The sequence below is a fragment of the Mesocricetus auratus genome, unplaced genomic scaffold, assembly GCF_017639785.1.
Source record: "Mesocricetus auratus isolate SY011 unplaced genomic scaffold, BCM_Maur_2.0 Super-Scaffold_100006, whole genome shotgun sequence".
NCBI lineage: Eukaryota > Metazoa > Chordata > Mammalia > Rodentia > Cricetidae > Mesocricetus > Mesocricetus auratus.
Window position 1 is genome coordinate 11,166,394 of NW_024429190.1, and position 21,475 is coordinate 11,187,868.

Below are 21,475 nucleotides of genomic sequence, written 5' to 3' on the forward strand. Positions count from 1 at the left end.
GTAAGGCATTTTCTTAGTGATTGATGGGGGAGGACCCAGCCCACAGTGGGTGATGCCACCCCTGGGCTGGTGGTCCTGGGTTCTATAAGAAAGCAGGCTGAACAAGCCATGAGGCACAAGCCTATAAGCAGCACCCTCCATGGCTTCCGCATCATCCCCTACCTCCAGGATCCTGTCCTGACTTCCTCCAGGGAGGGACCATGATGTGGAAGAGCGAGCTGAGATAAGCCCTCTCCACCCCAACTTGCTTTCTGGTCATTCATCACAGTAACAGAAGCTCTCACTAACACAGAGAGAAAGGGAGGGAGGAAAGGAAGAGGAGGAGGAAGGGAGGAGAGGGAGGAGGGAACACGGGGGTGGGGGGGAAGAGGAAGGAGAACCTGGGACTCACAGCCTCCTTCAGGAGCATGCACATAGTTTCTAAAGACTTGAGTAGGACATAATGCTTAAAAATTTCACCATCTTCCAATGGCAACTTCCTGGGAACTAAACCTCTAACATAGAATATTCAGGATTCAAGTCATACCTGGAATCACCTTAAAGCTACCCTGGGACATTCTGGGCTAAGATCTGAGAAAGATTGAGAATTGTCTCAAGGAGACGCCTGGGAAAATGGGCTTATGGGATTCAGTGACATCATCATCTCATGTGTGCCTATCACACAACAGAGGCTTAATAAGCAATTAACGGATGGATGGCTAGACATTGTCTTATTCACTGATAAATGTTAAGAATGCAGGAAAGAAGGCAAAAGGTATTTGAACCACAAGGTCTTAGAGAAGAATCATTCTTAGTTCTCACCCATTCACCCATCCATCCACTCACAATGACAGGTTGGTAAGGATACTGTAGGGATTAGCATGGGGACCACAGAACCTCAGGACACGTGATAAATTGGTAAGGATACTACTAGGGATTAGCACTGGGGACCACAGAACCCAGGAGGGGATGATGACCTGAGCCCAGGGTGATGGAGGCCACAGACAGCTTTCTGAAGGTGAGTCTGAAGGACTGACCAGAGGTCCAGCATTCATGCCATTTTATAGCCACAAAAGCCACACCTGGTTCTTCTCAGAATCCACATGTTACCTGCAATCTAATGGTCCCCCCTTTACCCCACATTCCCCTCGTTCCTTTTTTTTTTCTATCAACTGCTTATCAGACTTCCCACACCCAAGAAAAGCATGGGCAGTCTGCAGACAGCTGTAGAGACTCAGGGGAACAAGGATCTAGTGGCGAAATTCCAAGCAGGATGAAAAGTAAACGGGGAGCAATCTGGATGCAAGGGGCATTCCTACCCAGGCCCCCTCCCCATGACATCTTTCAGTGTCTCAGACAAGCCGCCTGCCTCACCCTGGAGACATTTGCCAACTAGCCTTTGTGTCCCTGCAAACAGCAGCATGACTGGACCTTTAAACTGGGAAACTGCTTCATCATGTTCTGCTTCGCCATGAAAAACTAGGAACTCCCTCCCCCTCCTCCCTAGTGCACTCTCCTTCCAGTAAAACGTGGTTAAAGGGACAGTGCCATCGCCTCCCTAGCTATGAGGGTTAGACTGCAGTCAGGGGCTGGGGATAAAACAGAGGGCAAGGTTAGGGGCAGGCAGAGGTCTTTCTTAGTCAGTCTGTCAGTTTCCGTCTTGAGGATCCCTCTAGAAAGAGGACCAGTAAACTGGGGTGCAGTGGGGCTTGAGGTAATTTCCTGGGAGAAGTGCAGCGTGGTCAGTGGGCATTCGAGTGGGCTTCTCTCTGCTCGGGTAGAGGAGGCTCGCAGTGCAGGAGACAGAGCTTCAGAGACAGCCAGGAGCTGGACAGGATATGCAGGGGTGGGTCACTTAGACGCAAGGGTAGATCACTTCAAGAGTGTGCCGTACGACTCATCTGCTCCTCGGTTCCCATCCCTACAGCACAGGGTTGCAGCTTGGGGAGAGCTTCAAAGCTCCCCACTCTGCGAGGCCTAGATCAACCCTTTCCACTGGTCTCTGTCCATGGTGCTGAAGCGATAGCGGCACGGAAGCCTCCACTAACATGCCATTTGACAGGAATTGTAGACCAAGACCGAGCCACATGACAGAGCAAGGGCTCCAAATACGACACCCCCCCCCCCCCCGCCGCGCTTCCACCCGAGGGCTCATGAGGGCGGTGGGCTTTGGCACTGAGAAACCACCCATCACTTCCTCGGGATCATGAAGGGAAGCCTACGGTACTGGCTAATGTGGAGATAGGAGAGGGATGACAAGATGAAACAGAAAAATCAGCAAGGAAGGGAGAAAGACAAACTTCTCCGGTGTGGGAATGTGGGTGCTGGATAACCACTGGCAATGTGGGCTCCCCCCCAAATTCAACCAGAGATCCCCCAAGCCGGATGCTCCTGAGGCTACTTGGGGGTTGGAATTGCATCTTGTCTCTGTGGTACACAAGGGAAAACCAAGCAGGAGAGAACACGTTTGCACAAGGTCATTCCGCTAGCAAGGCGCAGCGCTGACCCCCTCCCCCCGCCCTGTTTGCAGAACCTGGCTTGGGTGCTCTCTGACTGCACACTCAGAGCAGCGTCTCGCTGCCTCCTCAGGGACCCTCTGCTTCTTCTCGGGCAGTGTCACTTGCTGGGCAAGGTGCGGTCTCTACTTCAGTCTCAGCCACTGGACTTTTGGAGAGCGCCAAGTCCCCGTCCCCCCCCCCCGCGTTCCCTTTCTCCTGCAGTTGCTTAGTTCCCTCAGGGTAGCTCTTTCGGGCTCCCCGACCCCTCTCCCTACCCCGATGTTAGCTGTAGAGTTCCACAAGCCCCTCCGGAGTGGCCGCTCTAACTATCACCAGGGAAACACTGCACCTCCAGCTAGAGGGTCCCCATCTACCCTCGTGCAACACCATTCAGAATCCCTTCGTGGGTGGTTGCGGTCTCTGCACTCTTCATCTCGAGGTCCCCTCTAACTACTAGGGAACCTTGTGTCGCCTCTCATAAGGGGTCCTTGCTTACTAACCATTGCAGAGTCGCTTCAACCCGCAGCCAACCTGCCCCATCAGTTCTCAAGCCTTCTCCCTACTTCCAGTGCCCCTCTTATTCTGAGCACACCAAGAGGGTCTTCCTACATGCACCTGGAGGTCTGCACTTGTCCGCTCCAGAAGTCCTTTACTCCTTGGTCTGACCTCGGAAGGCTTCACTGACGATGCGGCGATTCCCCTTCACTCCTGGGTGTCCCCCCCCAACCCCGCCCATCTCACTGCGGCGGAGCCGGTCCGCCCGGGGCCGCGGGGGAGGAGGTGCAGAGGGCGGGGCCCTGCTCCCCAGCCCCCCACTGCCGAGGGGCCGGCCCCGGCCACCGCGGATATAAAAGAGCGGGGCGTCCCGGAGCTGCCGCAGTGCTGCCCGTCCCGCCCCGGCCCTTCGCTCCCGCTCTGCCGGCGGCCGCACCTGCTTCGGCCATGACGAGCTTCGGCGGCGCCGATGCGCTGCTGGGCGCCCCGTTCGCGCCGCTGCACGGAGGCGGCAGCCTGCACTACCCGCTGGGCCGCAAGGCGGGCACCGGAGGCACGCGCTCCGCGGCCGGCTCCTCCAGCGGCTTCCACTCGTGGGCGCGGACGTCCGTGAGCTCCGTGTCCGCCTCGCCCAGCCGCTACCGCGGAGCCGGCGCCGCCTCGAGCACCGACTCGCTAGACACACTCTCCAACGGGCCGGAGGGCTGCGTGGTGGCGGCGGCGGCGGCGCGCAGCGAAAAGGAGCAGCTGCAGGCTCTGAACGACCGCTTCGCGGGCTACATCGACAAGGTGAGGCAGCTCGAGGCGCACAACCGCAGCCTGGAGGGCGAGGCGGCGGCGCTGCGGCAGCAGCAAGCCGGCCGCGCCGCCATGGGCGAGCTGTACGAGCGCGAGGTGCGCGAGATGCGCGGCGCCGTGCTGCGCCTGGGGGCGGCCCGCGGGCAGCTGCGCCTGGAGCAGGAGCACCTGCTGGAGGACATCGCGCACGTGCGACAGCGGCTGGACGAAGAGGCCCGGCAGCGTGAGGAGGCAGAGGCGGCGGCGCGCGCTCTAGTGCGCTTCGCGCAGGAGGCGGAAGCGGCGCGCGTGGAGCTGCAGAAGAAGGCGCAGGCGCTGCAGGAGGAGTGCGGCTACCTGCGGCGCCACCACCAGGAGGAGGTGGGCGAGCTGCTCGGTCAGATCCAGGGTTGCGGTGCCGCGCAAGCGCAGGCGCACGCCGAGGCGCGCGACGCCCTCAAGTGCGACGTGACGTCGGCGCTGCGAGAGATCCGCGCGCAGCTCGAAGGCCATGCTGTGCAGAGCACGCTGCAGTCGGAGGAGTGGTTCCGAGGTGCGCGGGCGCATGGGGTGGGCAGGGGTCGCCCCCTCCTGGCGGGGCAGCGAGCAGCCAGCCGATGGGTTCACCAACGAGATGGTGGAGGACTCTTCCCGAAAGTAGCTGGACCCTCTGCAAAGTGCATGACACCTCATAAAGTAGCAGTTCTACTTCCCTGGGGGAGGGGCAACCCTGGATTATCCTTTAGTTGCCATCTTCCACATTATTTATGTCTGTACTTAAACGCTGAGCCAACCCTTCTGCTTCCCACACTGTAGGTCTCCCTTTCAAACAGACAAGCCCCATCTAGACACAGGGTATCCAGCACCCACTTGCCCTGCCAACTCTGACCAGCCTTTCTCGCATCAGCACAGAGGGTGGGGCAGGAGTATTCGGCTGACCTACCATTCTTCTCCCCACTACGTTCAGTGCATAATGTCCCCACTTTAATAATCTGCTGGGTGAGACGACAGGGGTCTTTCATTTTCACGCCCTTCTAGCCAGCATGGAACCAGGATGTGAGCCTCATGACTGCCAGTGGCCAAGGCAACCTCTGTCTTCTTTAATATAAAAAAAGATGGGACCTCCCATCTCCCTTTCTCCCCCACCTTCCAGGGGTTCTGAATTGGCTAGACTGCAGTTGCCCTGAAGCACACACACTGCTCAGTAGCTGCAGGGTGACCTTGATCAACATTGACTTTCTCTGACTCTTGTTTCTTTTGGCATGGAGTAACCCGGCTTCCTAGTCTTGGAGGCAGAATCCTTCCTGACATCGGCTATAAACCTGAGCATTGTTCTGGGGGAGAGTGCAGAGCTCAGGTGCTTTCCAAATGCTGTCTGAGGATAGCTGAGAATTCTCACTTGGGTGGTTTTTAAGTTTGCTAACATCAGGGGGAGCCAGGAATACTGAGATTTGGATGCTTGGAATTCCCTCTTTCATGCTCCCCGCCTTTGCAGTGGTGTGAACCATCCCCTCCCCCATCTCTGCAGCAAGGCTCCTCCCGGAGGGGGAGGGGAAGGGATCTTCTCTTTTAGGCTAGCCCTTCACCCAAGCAGAGCATCCAAGGATATATGTCCCCACCGGCTGGCCTCTGTCTTTCCACCAGGATCAACTCTTGGATGTGGGGTGTTCCCTTTCAGGAGATTAAAACCAATTTCCGATTTCTGCTGGAAGATCTGAGAACCCGGAGCCAGCTGGTGACAGAGGCCAATGTATGGCTTCCATTGGCTGGGGAGCTGCTGTGCCTGAGGATGAAGTCAGGTAGAGGAAGGGGCAAAGGGCTGGTACACAGGCCTTGTGCTCCCCTGTGACCTTGGATTCTTCGGAAACCTACAAGGAAGTTACCATGGCTGCATTGTAACTGATCACCCCCACAGCTTTCATGCCTGGTGAGATCACAGGAGTATTAACTTCTTCACAAGCCTGCAGACCCCAGCTGAGCATTAGGTATCATGTAGATTTCCAACCTGCACCCCTCAGTACACCAGCTCCTTTATTAAGGAGCTCTGCCAGGCACTGGCACCAGGCATGGGACCTTACTTTCTCCCAAGTGGTTTATGGATCAAGTTGAGAGAGAGTCTATTTTTCAAAGCCAAATAGACTAAATTTGAATCCTGCCACTCACTAACGGCTTTGGACGAGAGTGACTTGACTGTCATAGGATGGGATGGATTAACGTGTTGGTCCATCTTCAACCAACGTGTCACTTTCCAAATCTGAGCATTGGAACCAAGTTCAAATGTGCCTAACCCTGTGCCCTGGTTCCTCCCCTGTTCAGTGAGGTTAGACCGACTGTCAGAGGCGGCCAAGGTGAATACAGATGCCATGCGCTCGGCGCAGGAGGAGATAACTGAGTACCGGCGGCAGCTGCAGGCCAGGACCACGGAGTTGGAGGCGCTGAAAAGCACCAAGGATTCACTGGAGAGGCAGCGCTCTGAGCTAGAAGACCGTCACCAGGCAGACATTGCGTCCTACCAGGTGAGCAGGGGGAAACTGAGTTACTTCCTTTCTTAGAGAAGGACCTTGGACTCTGAGTCTGGCACATTATTTTTTGTTGTGTGACCTGGAGACTTTATCTGCCTATCTGACTTAAAATTCTTTTTCTAAAGGAAAAACAAGAACAAAGACCACTGGGTTGCAGAGCTGTGAAGGTCACCAAGCAGGGGCAAATAGCTCCATGGTAGAGTTCTTGCCTTCCTGCTATGCATGAGGTCCTGGGCTCCATCCTAGAACCTAATAAATAATTTTCTACTTAGATATAAATGCTCAGCATAATCTCGACTAGAGTAGGTAATCTATTACAGCCACCAGCATGTGTGGGTGTGGTCTGGGGGGCAGCTTTGTCAGATTTCTTCGGTGAAAAGCAATCTGGGAGACAAGTGTACTTTCTTAGACGCTCATAAACAGGTAAATGTGATGATTACAGACACGTTGGGAACTGGAGAAACAGCACACAGGAGACCAAAGGGAGTTGTAAAGTCTCACGTTAAGCAGTGCTCCAGTGGGAAGGAGTCTCGGCCCTGTTGGTGTGCCTCTGGGGACCCTCCAGCTTGCCAGGTAGTCAGAGAGCAGACACCTGCCAAGCAGTGACACTTGCAGGCACTTTTGGTAAGAAGAGAAAACAAAGCAGCTAAAATTGCTCTCTCCAGGGTCCTGTGTGTGATGCTACACCTCAGCCCGTCCACTGGGCTACACCTCAGCCGTTCACGGAGCACTTTCTAAGACAAATGTAAAAATTCACCCATCATTTTACTGTCAGTTGTGTATCATTCCAGATCTTTCCTCGGGCTGAGATTTCTCATCCAGATTTCTCCATGCCTGTACATGAGTAGCTTGCAGTTTTGACAGGGTGGGGCTTTGTCCCCAGCGAGGTGGCTGAGCAGGGTGGCCCCAGCGTCTCTGGCACTGAGGGGCAGGTACCGACTGGCAGATGACTTGCCTGACCTGTCACCCACAGGATGCTATCCAGCAGTTGGACAGTGAGCTGAGAAACACCAAGTGGGAGATGGCAGCACAGCTCCGAGAGTACCAGGACCTGCTCAATGTCAAGATGGCCCTGGACATTGAGATTGCTGCTTACAGGTGAGACAGCCCAGAGTGCTGAGTGGTGTAGAGCCCTGTCTTCTCAGAGCCTCGAGGCAGCATAGAGCCCTGTGTGTGTTCCAATTGAAGTAATAAGCCTCCAGTTTCAAGTTGTGTTTGGATAGCCTGCTACTTTTTAGAGACAAACCTTTTTGGTTTTTTTTTTTTTTTGTCTTTTTTTTGAAACAGATCTTACTATGTAGCCCTGTCTGGCCTTGAACTCACTATGTAGACCAGGCTGCTCTATAGCTCTTAGAGACCTAGAGACCCACCTACCGCAGCCTCCCAAGTGCTGGGACTAAAGGTGTGCACCTCCTCAGCCTACCTAAAACAAAAGTATTCTGTGTGTGTGTGTGTGTGTGTGTGTGTGTGTTCTCTCCTTCCCCTCTACATGGCTTCTGGGGATTGGATTCAGGCATTCAGGGTTATGCAGCAGGCATTGCTACCCACATGGCCATCTTACCAGCCAAAAGTATTTCAGTTGTGAACTTGAACCTGTAAGGGCTCATCTGTCCCTCCAATCCTCATTATAGTAAAATATATTTTAATGCTATATAATAGGTAAGATGGTTCAATGGGTAAAGGCACATGCTATCTGAGGGCCTAAGTTTGATCAGCAGAATCTATTGCAGAAAGATAACTGATACCTGAAAGTTGTCATGCATGCACACATGTACTCACACCCATGCACACATACAATAAATTTTTAAAAGTTTTAAAATCTATATCTTAAAATTCGCCATTTAACCATTTCAAATAAACAGTTCAGCGTATTAAGTACATTTGCATATACAGCACTGATCCCCATCCATGTCCAGAGCTATTTTTACCATCCCAGATTCAAACTGCATAGTCCTTATAAGATTCCTCCTTGTCCGCTGTCCTCAGCCCCTGACAATTATTCTACTTCCCAAGAGGCAGAAATCTTGAAGCTGGGCCGGGCGTTGGTGGTGCACGCCTTTAATCCCAGCACTCGGGACGCAGAGGCAGGCAGATCTCTGTGAGTTCGAGGCCAGGGCTGGACCGACAGCCTCCAAAACAATACAGAGAAACCCTGTCTCGTAAAACCAAGAAAAAAAGAAAAAGGAAAAAAAAAAAAGAAATCTTGAAGTTGACTTATTTTCTTTTAATTACATTTTATTTATTTATATGTGTATGTGTGTGTGCCTGCATGCACACACATAGAGATTAGAGAGTGTGTGTGTGTATGTGTGTGTGTTTGCACGCACACATATATGAAGGTCAGAAGACTTTGGGGAGTTGGTTTTTTGCTTCCACCATGTGGATCCTGGGTATAAAAATTATTAGGTCCTTGTGCTCAGTGGTAGGTATACTTACCTGTTGAGCTATCTCATCGGCTTACGAGTGACTTGTTTTCTTTTGACTGTGACTCCTAATTTAAAGACCTTTATCTACCCCAAAGCTAGTCAGAGACTTGCTTTGGAGGAAAAGAGGGTTAGGTAGTCAGGGACCATTACAAACTCATCCTTAGCTCACTAGGCCTTCATTCCTTGCAAAAATAAATGGAGATGACCGAAACAGCATGCATACTACGGGCTGTTGGGAGGCTCAGCCAGTCTTGTTCATAGGGAAATCTGGCTGACACAGGTTCTTCTGGGCAGTCGTGCTCACTGAATGGGGACCATGAGAAGACCAGTCCCTAAAGGTGAGCCCTCCCAGTCTAGCAGGCCTCTTCTGGTTGGTGACCCTCGGCTGTGTCTACCTCCTGGCTCTGGTCAAATCTTGCTACTCAGTGCAGTGCACTAGCCAGGAATTAGAGTGATCCTTGAGTTAGAAAGACAGGCCCAGGCTGCTGGATTGAGATCTGTAGTTTAATAAGAGCCAGGGTAATCTGTCAGCTGTTATATTTGGAAAACACTGTTCCAGGGGAAACCCCTGTATTTCTCTAGGCAGACCCTCTGCCAAGCTCTTGACATTCACTATCTCACAGAAACAGCCCTCTGAGGTAAGGACTCTGGTGGTCATCTCTCTACGAGGTAAGGGAGGCCTTAAGAGTCTGGGTAGCTCAGGTAAGCTCACATCTAGTGAGTAGCTCAATGAGAGGAGAAATCCCAACGAATGGCTGCAAAAGGTGATGGGACAACTCTAAATGGCAATATTCCAAAACCTCTCAAACTAGATGTATAAGTATCGGCTTACTTGTCCTCAGCTTTTTTCTTTCAGTCATGGGAGGGATTCATTTTTCATTTTAGTGTGTGTGTGTGTGTGTGTGTGTGTGTGTGTGTGTGTGTGTGTGGGTGTGTGCGCGTGTGCGCACAGCATGCATGTGGAGGTTATGTACAACTTTCAGTAGTCATGTCTCTCTTTTTCCAAACCCAGGACCAGTAATATACCAATGAGCCATACCCCTAACTCTCCAACTTTCTCTTGAATTGGGTTTCAGTTGAGAGGCAGTAAGTGTAAGTTTTGTTAATGTAGGAGTTTTCTATTGAGGACCATTCTTTAGGGAGATGTTTCCTCCTATAAATAGCAGTGCAGCCCCCTGAGGATCAGGCTCTGTGGGTGGTCACCAGAACACTTTGTTAAGTAAAAGTCTCCATTTTCAAAGTGCTTCCTGCTGAGGCTGTGACCCAGTGGAGAGTGTGTGTTTAGGATGACCAGCACCAGAAAAGTTAAGTAAAGAGAGCAATAAGGAAAGAGAGAGGAAGGAAAGAAGAAGAAGAAAAAAAAGGGAACGAAAACAAAATTCCTGTCATTCATTCATATCATTCATTCACAAAACCCTGTCATTAAATGCAGTGGGGTTTCCGGAAAACCAAGGAAGATTCCAAACCTGCATATGTGCTCTGAGTTAATGGTGTGTTTCATTATCCATTCTGCAGAAAACTCCTGGAAGGCGAAGAGTGTCGTATTGGCTTTGGTCCAAGTCCCTTCTCTCTTACTGAGGGACTCCCAAAAATTCCCTCCACATCCACTCACATAAAAGTCAAAAGTGAAGAGAAGATAAAAGTGGTAGAAAAATCAGAGAAGGAAACTGTGATCGTCGAGGAGCAGACAGAAGAGATCCAGGTGACTGAAGAAGTGACAGAAGAGGAGGAAAAAGAGGCCAAAGAGGAAGAAGGAGGAGAAGAAACGGAAGAGGGAGAAGTAACATCTCCTGCAGAAGAGGCCGCATCTCCAGAAAAGGAAACCAAGCCGCCTGTGAAGGAAGAGACCAAATCCCCAGCTGAGGTAAAATCTCCAACTGAGGTAAAATCTCCAGCTGAGGCCAAGTCACCTGCTGAGGCCAAGTCACCAGCTGAGGTAAAATCTCCAGCTGAGGCCAAGTCACCAGCTGAGGTAAAATCTCCAGCTGAGGTCAAGTCACCAGCTGAGGTAAAATCTCCAGCTGAGGCCAAGTCACCAGCTGAGGTAAAATCTCCAGCTGAGGCCAAGTCACCTGCTGAGGCAAAGTCACCAGCTGAGGCCAAGTCACCTGCTGAGGCAAAGTCACCAGCTGAGGCCAAGTCACCTGCTGAGGCCAAGTCACCAGCTGAGGCAAAGTCACCAGCTGAGGCCAAGTCACCAGCTGAGGCAAAGTCACCAGCTGAGGTAAAGTCACCTGCTGAGGTAAAGTCACCAGCTGAGGCAAAGTCACCAGCTGAGGCCAAGTCACCTGCTGAGGTAAAGTCACCAGCTGAGGTAAAGTCACCAGCTGAGGCAAAGTCACCAGCTGAGGCAAAGTCACCTGCTGAGGCAAAGTCACCTGCTGAGGTAAAATCTCCAGAGAAAGCTAAGACCCCTGTGAAGGAAGGAGCAAAATCCCCAGCTGAGGAGTCCAAGTCCCCTGTGAAAGAAGTGAAGTCCCCAGCTGAAGTAAAATCTCCAGAGAAGGCGAAGTCCCCAGTTAAGGAAGAAGCAACATCTCCAGCCCAAACCAAGTCTCCAGAGAAGGAAGAAGCGGTCAAATCTCCTGAGAAGGCCAAGTCCCCTGTGAAGGAAGAGGTCAAGCCTTCAGCTGAGGTGAAATCCCCTGACAAGGCTAAGAGCCCAGTGAAGGAGGAATCAAAGTCTCCTGAGAAGGCCAAGACTCTAGATGTGAAATCCCCAGAAGCTAAGACTCTAGGGAAGGAGGAAGCAAAGTACCCCAGAGACATCAAGTCTCCTGAGCAGGCCAAAAGTCCTGCCAAGGAGGAGGTCAAGTCCCCTGAGAAGGTCAAGTCCCCTGAGAAGGAAGATGCCAAGAAAGAAGAGGTGAAGTCCCCTGTGAAGGAGGAGGTGAAAGCCAAAGAACCCCCAAAGAAAGTAGAGGAAGAGAAGACCCCTGCTACCCCAAAAACGGAGGAGAAGGTGGTCAAGAAAGATGAACCACCCAAGAAGGAAGCTGCAAAGCCCAAGGTGGAGGAGAAGAAGGAAACCCCAGTCGAAAAGCCCAAGGACTCCACAGTGGAAGACAAGAAGGAAGAGTCTGGAGAGAAGAAGAAAGCAGTGACCCCAGAGAAGGAGACTCCTGCCAAGGTGGAGGCGAAGGAAGAGGCTAAATCCAAAGAGAAGACAGAGACCAAGACGGAAGTGGATGACACCAAGGGCAAAGAGCCCAGCAAACCCTCAGAGAAGGAGAAGCCGCAGCAAGAAGAGACGCTGGCAGCCCCAGAGAAGAAAGACAGCAAGGAGGAGAAGGCCACAGAGTCCAAGAAGCCTGAGGGGAAGCCCGAGGCAGGGGCCAAGGCCAAGGAGGATGACAAGGGCCTTCCCAAAGAGCCCAGCAAACCCAAAACAGAAAAGGCTGAAAAATCCTCCAGCACAGACCAAAAGGACGGCCAGCCCCCAGAGAAGGCCACCAAGGGGGAAAAGTAGGGCCGTGACAGAGGAAGATCCAGGAACAGCCAAAGAAACTCAGGAGGGTCCCAGTACTCAAGAGTCACAGTAATACATTTTATTTCTTCCTTTCCTTTCTGTAAGGAGAAACACTGTTTAGATGATGGGCCTGCCCTCACCAAACAGGAATTTCTATTAGGATTAAGTTAGCAAGAGAAGATACCCTCAGCCCTGGCCCCCAACGCCCCAAGCCCGCCCCAGGTGATGGACAGTTATGATAGCTTATTGTAGCCGAACGTGATGTATGCTGAATGCTACATGAAAATCACTTGACTAAAAACTGCCCCCTCCTTTCCAAATAAGTGCATTTATTTCCTGTATGTACAACTGACAGATGACCGCAATAATGAATGAGCAGTTAGAAATGCATTATGCTTGAGATGTTGTAACCTATTCCCGAATGCCTTCTTGTTTTCCAAAGGAGCGGCCAGGCCCTTACCCAGCACTCTCCGGGAAGAGCTGCAGCAGGTAATGTAGGGCACTGGCCACTGAGCACTTTCCACTGGAGTCTACTCTCAGTTGCTTCTGTGCAATAAAACCAAGTGCTTCTACAATAAGATTGCGGCTGTTCTTGTCTGTTCTCTTCCCCTGGGAAGGCTAGGAGCAGGGGCAGGAGGTCTAGACATCACACCAGATCTGTGCCAGTGGCCTGGGGCACATTCCTCAGTATGGTTTATGGATCACCTTCACCAGCATCGCCTGGGAGCCACAGACCCCTGACCCCACACGGTTGATCGACATCACAATTTGAGAGGTAGCATAGGGAAAGTACACACTTTGCCAAACCCCAGTTCAGCCTAGTGAACACTGGTGCCTCGGAACAGTGAGCCCCAGGAGGATGTCGAACGGCCCATGGACTCTGCATGTTAGATGAAAAGTACCTAATTTATATCCAGTGTGCTTCTCTGGGCATGGATTTTATTTTCTCGGCACCCCACTCCCACCTCTTTTATATTTTTATTTTGAGACAGTGTCTTGCTTAAATGCCCAGGTTTATCTTGAACATGTCTCTCCCTCCCGAATATCTGGGGTTACATGCATGTACCACTATCCCTGGCTTTGGAAGTAATTTTGAAAGCTGTGGTCCTCCTACAGGTTTCCATGGCATCCTCACTGTTAAATCATTGACAGTACTGGCATGAACCCTTATTCTGCTTGCTCAACAAGCTCTCGAAGGAGTTGCCTCTTGCCCTCCACCCTCACCCCTGCCAGGTGGTTCTCAGCTATCATGTTTCTGATTTTCCTACCTCTGGCCATTCTGATGATTGCTCCAGAATGGCCAATGAAGTTATCTATCTTCTGGGATTTTAAACTTGGCACCACAGTGGTTGGTATGGAAATGTAAGTAGGAGCTGTGGGCAGCCATGTTTCTAGACCTATGGTGGGGCAGTCTGAGAGAAGGTGAAATGAACAGGAATTCTTAGAGAGCCGTGGTGGGTTTCCTGATGATCCAATCCACTGCTTGTGGCCAATCCTTGAGGTGATAAATCCCCTTCTTTACCACAACTCTTTGGGTTAAGACATTGCTTACAAACGGAAGGGTTTTGAATAATACAGTGACTGATGGGGTAGTTGCTATAGTAGAAACTAAATGTGATACCTCAGGGAATGAGCAAGTGTCCCCTCTCACCATACCCCCAAATTCTGGTCAACACTCCAGGATAGGGTCCACATACCATCTTTGGCACCCATCTCCATCTGTCACAAAAGAATGCCAAGGCAGTTTAGAGTGATCACCTTTATATATATATTTCCTCAATATGTTTTTATTTAAATTAGAAACATGAATGCTTCACATGTCAATCCCAGCTCCCTCTCCCACCCCTCCTCCCTTGTCCCTCTACCAGACCCCCAGACCCTCACCCCATCCCCACATCATTCCCCAGGGAGGGTGAGGTCCTCCTTGGGGGATTTCTAAAGTCTGTCATTTTATCCTGAGCAGGACCTAGGCCCTTTCCCATGTGTCCAGGCTGAGAGAGCATCCCTCTATTTGGAATGGGCTCCCAAAGTTCATTCATACACCATGGTAAACACTGATCTACTACCCATGGCCCCAGTGATTTCTGTGGCCTCCTCCCTGGCATTACATTCATGGAGTCTGGATCAGTTCCCTGTTGGCCTCTCAGCCATCAGTCTGGGGTTCAAGAGCTCCCCCTTGTCCAGTCTTTGTGGGTTTCACCAACACAGTCTTGACCCCTTTGCTCATCACTCCTCCATCTCTGTCACTAGGTTCCAGGAGTTCAGTTCAGTGTTTAGCTGTGGGTATCTGTCTTTGCTTCCATCAGTCCCTGGATGAAGGTTCTAGGATGGCATATAGTGTATTCATCAACCCTATCATCAGGGAGGGGCTATTAGTGTAGTCTCTCCACTATTGCTTAGTTTGCCAGTTGGTGTTATCCTTGTAGATCCATGGAGATCTCACTAGTGTCAGATCTCTCCTCAAGCCTATAATGACTCAATCTATTATGGTATCTCTCATCCTGCTCTCTTCTATTCTTACCTCGACTCCACCTTCCTGCTCCCCCATGCCTTCTTCTCCCTTCCTCTTATCCTTTTCTTGGTTCCCTCTCCCTCTCTCGATGTTCCCAATCAGCTCAGGAGATCTTGCCTCATTCCACTTCTCTGGAGTATCATGCATCTCTCTTGGGAATATCCCTGTTTCCCAGACTCACTGGCATTGGGATTGTAGGCTGACACTCCCTGGATCCATATCTAAAATCCATATATGAGTGAGTACATACCATGTTTGTCTTTTTGTGTCTGGGTTACCTCACTCAGGATGGTTTCCTCTAGTGCCTTCCAAAAAAATATTTTTGACACAGTCTCATGTATCCTAGGGTTACCTCTAACTTGATATGTTCCCAGATGATTGAGTTCCTGCTTTCATCCACTGAGGGCTATGATTATGGGCACACACCATGGGCCCTGGCAAATATTTCTTATCTACATGGACAAGGACTCTGAAAACTGAGTATTGATTGTCTGAGCTGTCTGCCCTGGAGCACTCAGACATCCTTATGCCCTTGCACATAGCCACATCCGAACATAAGGTGGAGATCAGAGAGGCAGGAAACACAATCAGTACTTCCCAGCCTCTCTCCCAGCCTCCTGAGTACTGTTATTACAGGCATGGGCTGCCTCACCTGGCTCTCGCCTAAAAAAAACGTCTGAACACCCCAAAATTTCTTATAGTGAAGTACCTGATGGGGGATGTCCTTCTGTATATATGTTTCTCTTACTGGTTGATGAATAAAACACTGATTGACCAGTAGAGGCAGGAATATAGGAGGGACTAGGAGATGAGAATTCTGGGAAAAGTCAGCAGAGACCTCAATGAGACACCAAGACCACGTGGATTAATAAATTAATAGAAATGGGTTCATAATTAAGACAGAGCTAGTCAATAAGAAGCCCTAGCCATTCGCCAATAGTATATAAATTGATATATGTTTCTGTGTGCTTATTTGAGGCTGAAAGGGCAGCAGGACGTGGGACAAGAAATACAGCTACAAGTACCATGTTAAGAAATAACCATATTACGTAAATGATCTGTGGTCTGTGTGGGCCTCATTCTTCTGAGATGGGGCCTTGAGTAGTTCAGCCTAGCTTCTAATTCGCTACGTGGAGAATGACATGGAACTCATTGATCTTTCTTCCTTAATCTCCCAAGTGCTGGGTTTCCGGGTGTGTACCACCACCCCTGGTTTATGTAGTCCTAAGGATCAAATCTGGTGTTTATGCTCTCTATCAGTGGAACTATATCCTTAATCCCATTTTTCAAGGTGAATAAAAAAGTCCAGATTAACCAATAATAGTTTTTTAAAAAGATTTATTTATTATGTATACAGTGTTCTACCTGCATGTATGTCTGCAGACTATAAGAGGGCACCAGCTCTCACTACAGATGGTTGTGAGCCACCATGTGGTTGCTGGGAATTGAACTCAGATCTTCTGGAAGAGTAGCCAGTGTTCTTAACCTCTGAGCCATTTCTCCAGCCCCACTAGAACATCTTAAGTGACTCCAAGGTGTGTTATTAACTGAGGTGCTGCAAAAGTTCCAGTCTCTTGGGATGTAAGAGATTTTCAGAATATTGCAATACCACTGGTAAGTGTTAGAACCAGAATTCCACTCTAGAATTTTTAAAGTTACTAGAACCAGAATTCCACTCTAGAATTTTTTAAAAGTTACTAGAGTTAATAAAATTTATATTCAGCAAAGCTTCAGGGTACAGATCGACACGCCAATAACACATAAGTAAACTGGGTGTGTGATGCACACTTGTAATCCCAATACTCCAGAGGTTGAGGTGGGAGGATTAAAAGTTCTTGGTCATTCTAGCACTACATAAGAAGTTGGAGGGGTTGGAGAGATGACTCAGTGGTTAAGAGTACTTGTTGCTCTTGCAGAAAAACTCAGGTTCCATTCCCAGCTCCGACATGGTGACCTATAGCTGTCTGTATATAGCTCTGATCTCAGGGCATTTGATGCCCTCTTCTGGCCTCCACAGGCACTAGGCAAACAGGTGCAGATAGAACATTCACACACATAAAATAAAATAAAACAAAAATAATTTTTAAAAAGTTGGAGACAGGGTTGGAAAGATAACTCAGAGGTCAAGAGCACTGACTACTCTTCCAGAGGTCCTGAGTTGAATTCCCAGCAACCTCATGGTGGCTCACAGACATCTGCAATCTTAAAAAAAAAAAAGTTGAAGACAGTTGAGACCTATCTGAAAAAATTAAAAGGAACAACTGAGTCTATTTTATGTCTACTCATTATTAGTAATGAAAATGACACACTGAACACACTGGACACACCAGCAATGAACAATCTGAACAGGTTTTTTGTTTGTTTGTTTTTAGATAGGGTCTCACCTGTAATCCCAGCTGACCTAGAACTTACTATGGAAACCAGGTTGGCCTTGAACACAAAAAGTTCTACTGTGTCTACCGTCCAAGCACTGAGATTAAAGGGGTGTGTTTCCACATCTGACTGAACAGAGAACTGAAATAATTTATAATAGCATTAAAAGAGCCACTTGCAAAGACAAGTAGATCAATGTGAGTGTAAGAGGACAGCCCAGCCTACACAGTGAGTTTCAGTCTTAAAAAAGGGAATCCATTAAGTTGAAAGACACCCTGTACCTGTGTATCACAACACGTAACACTTGATTTTTGCTTTCTTGAGACAGGGTCTCACATAGCAGATTGCCTCAAACACTACATGGACAAAGATGGCCTTTTAGTCCTGTTTCTGCCTCCATTTCCCAAGTGCTGGGGTTTCAGTATGCACCACACACCCTGCTTTTAATATTGTTTAAAGGGCAATTTACAGATTCACTACAGTCCCTACCAAAACTCTCATGCCTGGCTTAGTGGGTAAAGGCACTCACAGCTACGCCTGATGAGCCTGAGTTTGATCCTCAGGACCCACAAGTTGGAGGGAAAGAACAAACTCTTTTTTTTTTTTTTTGTTTTTTGTTTTTTACGAGACAGGGTTTCTCTGTATTGTTTTGGAGGCTATAGGTCCAGCCCGGCCTCGAACTCACAGAGATCCGCCTGCCTCTGCCTCTGCCTCCAGAGTGCTGAGATTAAAGGCGTGCGCCACCACCGCCCGGCAGGAAAGAACAAACTCTTACACTTACAAACACATGTGCATGTGTGCTCACACACCTTCAAGTGCACACACACACATTCAACAAGTCATTAAAATGTTATTGCTAAACACTTTTACTTTTCCATAAGTGGAAAAACTAATTCACAAACTTATATGGGACTGCACAGGCTCCCAAATTACCAAACAATAAGAGCTAGAGTGCTCACACTTCCTGAATGTCTGAAAACATGCCACACAGCCACAGCAATGAAACAAACAGATATATCAACGGTACTAGAGTCCAGAGATAGACTCTGACATCTATGCTCAACTCTTTTCTTCATTTTGATTTTGACACAATCTTGCTATGAATACCTGGCTATCTTAGTACTTTCATGTAGCTAGCCCAGGCTGGCCTTGAACTCTTGAGAATCCTGTTTCAGCCTCTTGGGTGTTAGAATTACAGGCATCAATAGGAGATCAATTGATTTTTTACAAGATTGCCAAGATAATTCAATATGGAAAAGAATAGTATATTTCTTCTGGTTTCTGGGACAATTGGTATTCATATGTAGAAAATGAAGTTGGATCCTTACCTCACATCATAAAAATTCTCATTGGATAAATGACAAATACATGAACTAAATTCATAAGAACTCTTAGAAGTGGCCATCCGTATGGTTGTATGGGTAAAGGCACATGACTGCCAAGCCAGACAGTTCAATCCCTGGGACCCACATAGTGGACGGAGAGAACAAGAGTCCTGTGAATCCTCCCCTGACCTCCACACACGTGATACATGTGGGAACCCCTAAGCACAACAAATCAACACACGACTGTCACAAGTTTATTACATGAGCTGTTCTAGGAGCCTCCACTGGATTTTTCTCGAAGCTTCCAGTCCTTGATGAGAATTACATCTTTCCTGTTTGGGAACAACACCTCTCCACTCCCAGACTGTGCAATGAATTAAAAAATGGTCCCCCAAAGATATGAAAGTCCTAGCCACCAGAACCTGTAGCTGTTGCCATATATGGCACAAGGGACTTTGGAAGGATGAAGAAGGTGAGGAGTATCCTGGGTTATCTGGGTGGGCCGGTGCCATCAGAAGGGTAAGCCAGAGGCCAGAGAGGAAAGTGCTAGGATGAGGGTCACAACTGGAAACACACTGTTGGAACACGGAGGGCTGGGCCACAGGCAAGGCCAACAAGGTTCTTCTAGAGGCTGAACAATGCCCGGAAACAGATTCTCCTTCAGTGCCTTGAGAAGGGACTGGTCCTGCCATGGTTGTTTTCACTTTAGCCCAATAGTTCTACCTTTAGATTTATCATTTACAAATTCTAAAGGAATACACATGTGCTAAGTTCCAAGTTTGTGATGACTGGTTACCATAGACAAATAACCCTATTACAGACCCTGGTCCAGGACAGAGAACGGGCTTCATTCCAGAGGGACAGGGCACCCAGCAGTCTTTCTTTACCTACAGGTCTCTTTCCAAGGCCTCTCCCCTTTACAGTCTAGACGCTGGGTATAATATTAAAAGTAGATTTGGGGGGCAGGCAGCATGGCGGCACATACCTTTAATCCCAGGGGAGGCAGAGGCAGGAGGATCTCTGTGAGTTCAAAGCCAGTCTAGTTTACATATTGAGTTCCAAGTACCACAGGACAAGGTAAGGCCCTGCCTCACACAAACACAAAGCAACGCATATTGTGGGTTTTTTTTTTTTTTGCATGTATGTGTACATGTATTGATCCATGTGTGTTAAAGGACTGCTGTTGGAGGTCTAGGGACAACTGGTGGGAGTCAGTTCCCACATTCTACTGTGTAGGTCCTAGGGATCAAATTTAGGACGCCAGACTTGTATAGCAAGTGCCTTTAGCATTGAGTCATCTAATCATCATGTGTATGCATGGTCATTGGACATACATGCATGAGGAGGTCACAGGACATTTCTGTGGAGTCAATTTTCTCCTTCCACCTTTACATAGGTTCCTGGGATTTAACTTAGGTGACTTGGAGTTGTACAGCAAATGCTTTTACCACATTGAGCTATTTTGGTGACCCCTAAAGGTGGTTCTTTTGTTTTGTTTTGTTTTGAGACAGGGTTTCTCTGTATTGTTTTGGAGCCCGTCCTGGAACTTGCTTGGTAGACCAGGCTGGCCTCAAACTCAGAGATCTGCCTGCCTCTGCCTCCCGAGTTCTAGGATTAAAGGCCTGTGCCACCAACGCCTGGCAAAAGTGGGTTCTTAATCCCCACAACCACTGCACATCTATCTCCATTTGGAAATGAGAATTCATCCCAACATCAAAGATGAATTGAGCAGCCTGTCCAGGATCAAGCAGCTGCTTGCAGGTGAAAGGCCTCAGTGGGCCACTAAGGCACTAAAATGTAACTCCTGACCATCACGCTCCTCTGAATATGTGGACATGAACATTGTTGAAATGGCTCACAGCCCAGAAAAAGTGCCAGCCTGCATAGGCTTTAGCCTACAGCTACCGAGTAAGCCTTTTAGATGCAGACAGACCCCTCTGAGTTCAAACCTGGGGCAGAGACATAGGAACATGGACAGTTATTCCATCCTGATCCAGTTTTCTCTGTTATAAAAATGAAGGAACTGGCCGGGCAGTGGTGGCGCATACCTTTAATCCCAGCACTTGGGAGGCAGAGGAAGGAGGATCACTGTGAGTTCAAGGCCTTAGTTCCAAAACATCTAGGGCTGTTACACAGAGAAATCCTGTCTCAAAAGACAAAAAAATAAAGAAAAAGAAAGGAAAGGAAAGGAAGGAAGGAGAAAGAGGGAGGAGGGTGGGGGGGGAGAAAGGAAGGGGAAGGGAGAGCGAGTAAGAGAGAGAGGAGAGAGCGAGCGAGAGAGAGAGAGAGAGAGAGAGAGAGAGAGAGAGAGAGAGAGAGAGAGAGAGGAGCGAGAGAGGAGAGCGAGCGAGCGAGAGAGAGAGAGAGAGAGAGAGAGAGAGAGAGGAGCGAGAGAGGAGAGAGAGCGAGAGAGAGAGCGAGAGAGCGAGAGAGAGAGAGCGAGAGAGCGAGAGAGCGAGAGAGCGAGAGAGAGAGAGAGAGAGCGAGAGAGAGAGAGAGAGAGAGAGAGAGAGAGAGAGAGAGAGAGAGAGAGAGAGAGAGAGAGAGAGAGAGAGAGAGAGAGAGAGCAGCTTGAGTAAGTCATGAGGAACAAGCTAGGAAGCAGCGCCCTTTCATGGCCTCTACTTCAACTTCCGGCTTCCGGTTCCTGCCCTGTGTGAGCTCCTGTCCTAGCGTCCTCCAGTGATATGCACTGATATGGAAAGATAAGCCAAATAAACCTTCTCTCCCCAACTTGCTTTCGGTCATGGTGCTTCACCGCAGTCACAGGAGCTCTAAGACAGATGTGCTGAGGGGTGCCGCTCATGAGGGGTACTGGCCTAGTAAGCATGATACCCCGCATTACTGGATCCCTGGCACTGCAATAAAAAAGGCAAGGAACATGAATGGGGTTCCTGGTGTAGGGCAAGTGCTGTCAGGGGTGCAGCTTGGGGTGTGTTCCAGCTCAGACACTGCAAGGACTATGGACGATTCCAGCTGTGAGGTTCTTCTCATATACACTCTAGACATGGATGGCTCCACAAGCATTCTGAAGGGGCTGCATTGTCTCGAGTTTGTTTTACTCTGTAAGACCAAGGGATTCCTTTGCTCTGCCTGCTC

General features: G+C 49.3%; 1 protein-coding gene across 1 annotated transcript; it reads left to right on the forward strand.

The window, feature by feature from the left end:
- Positions 1-3,351: 3,351 nt before the first annotated feature.
- On the forward strand, positions 3,352-12,744 carry Nefh (neurofilament heavy chain). Its single transcript, XM_040746790.1, has 4 exons — positions 3,352-4,302; positions 6,066-6,265; positions 7,245-7,369; positions 10,213-12,744. Exons 1-4 carry the CDS (start codon positions 3,420-3,422, stop codon positions 12,164-12,166), a joined length of 3,162 nt encoding a protein of 1,053 aa, XP_040602724.1. The 5' UTR covers positions 3,352-3,419; the 3' UTR covers positions 12,167-12,744.
- The last annotated feature ends 8,731 nt before the right edge of the window (positions 12,745-21,475 follow it).

Bases quoted from the DNA above. Each gene is read 5' to 3' on its own strand.
- Nefh (XM_040746790.1), top strand. From the start codon at position 3,420: ATGACGAGCTTCGGCGGCGCCGATGCGCTGCTGGGCGCCCCGTTCGCG. The intron at 6,266-7,244 runs GTGAGCAGGGGG...TGTCACCCACAG, and splicing joins CAGACATTGCGTCCTACCAG to GATGCTATCCAGCAGTTGGA. The intron at 7,370-10,212 runs GTGAGACAGCCC...TCCATTCTGCAG, and splicing joins ATTGAGATTGCTGCTTACAG to AAAACTCCTGGAAGGCGAAG.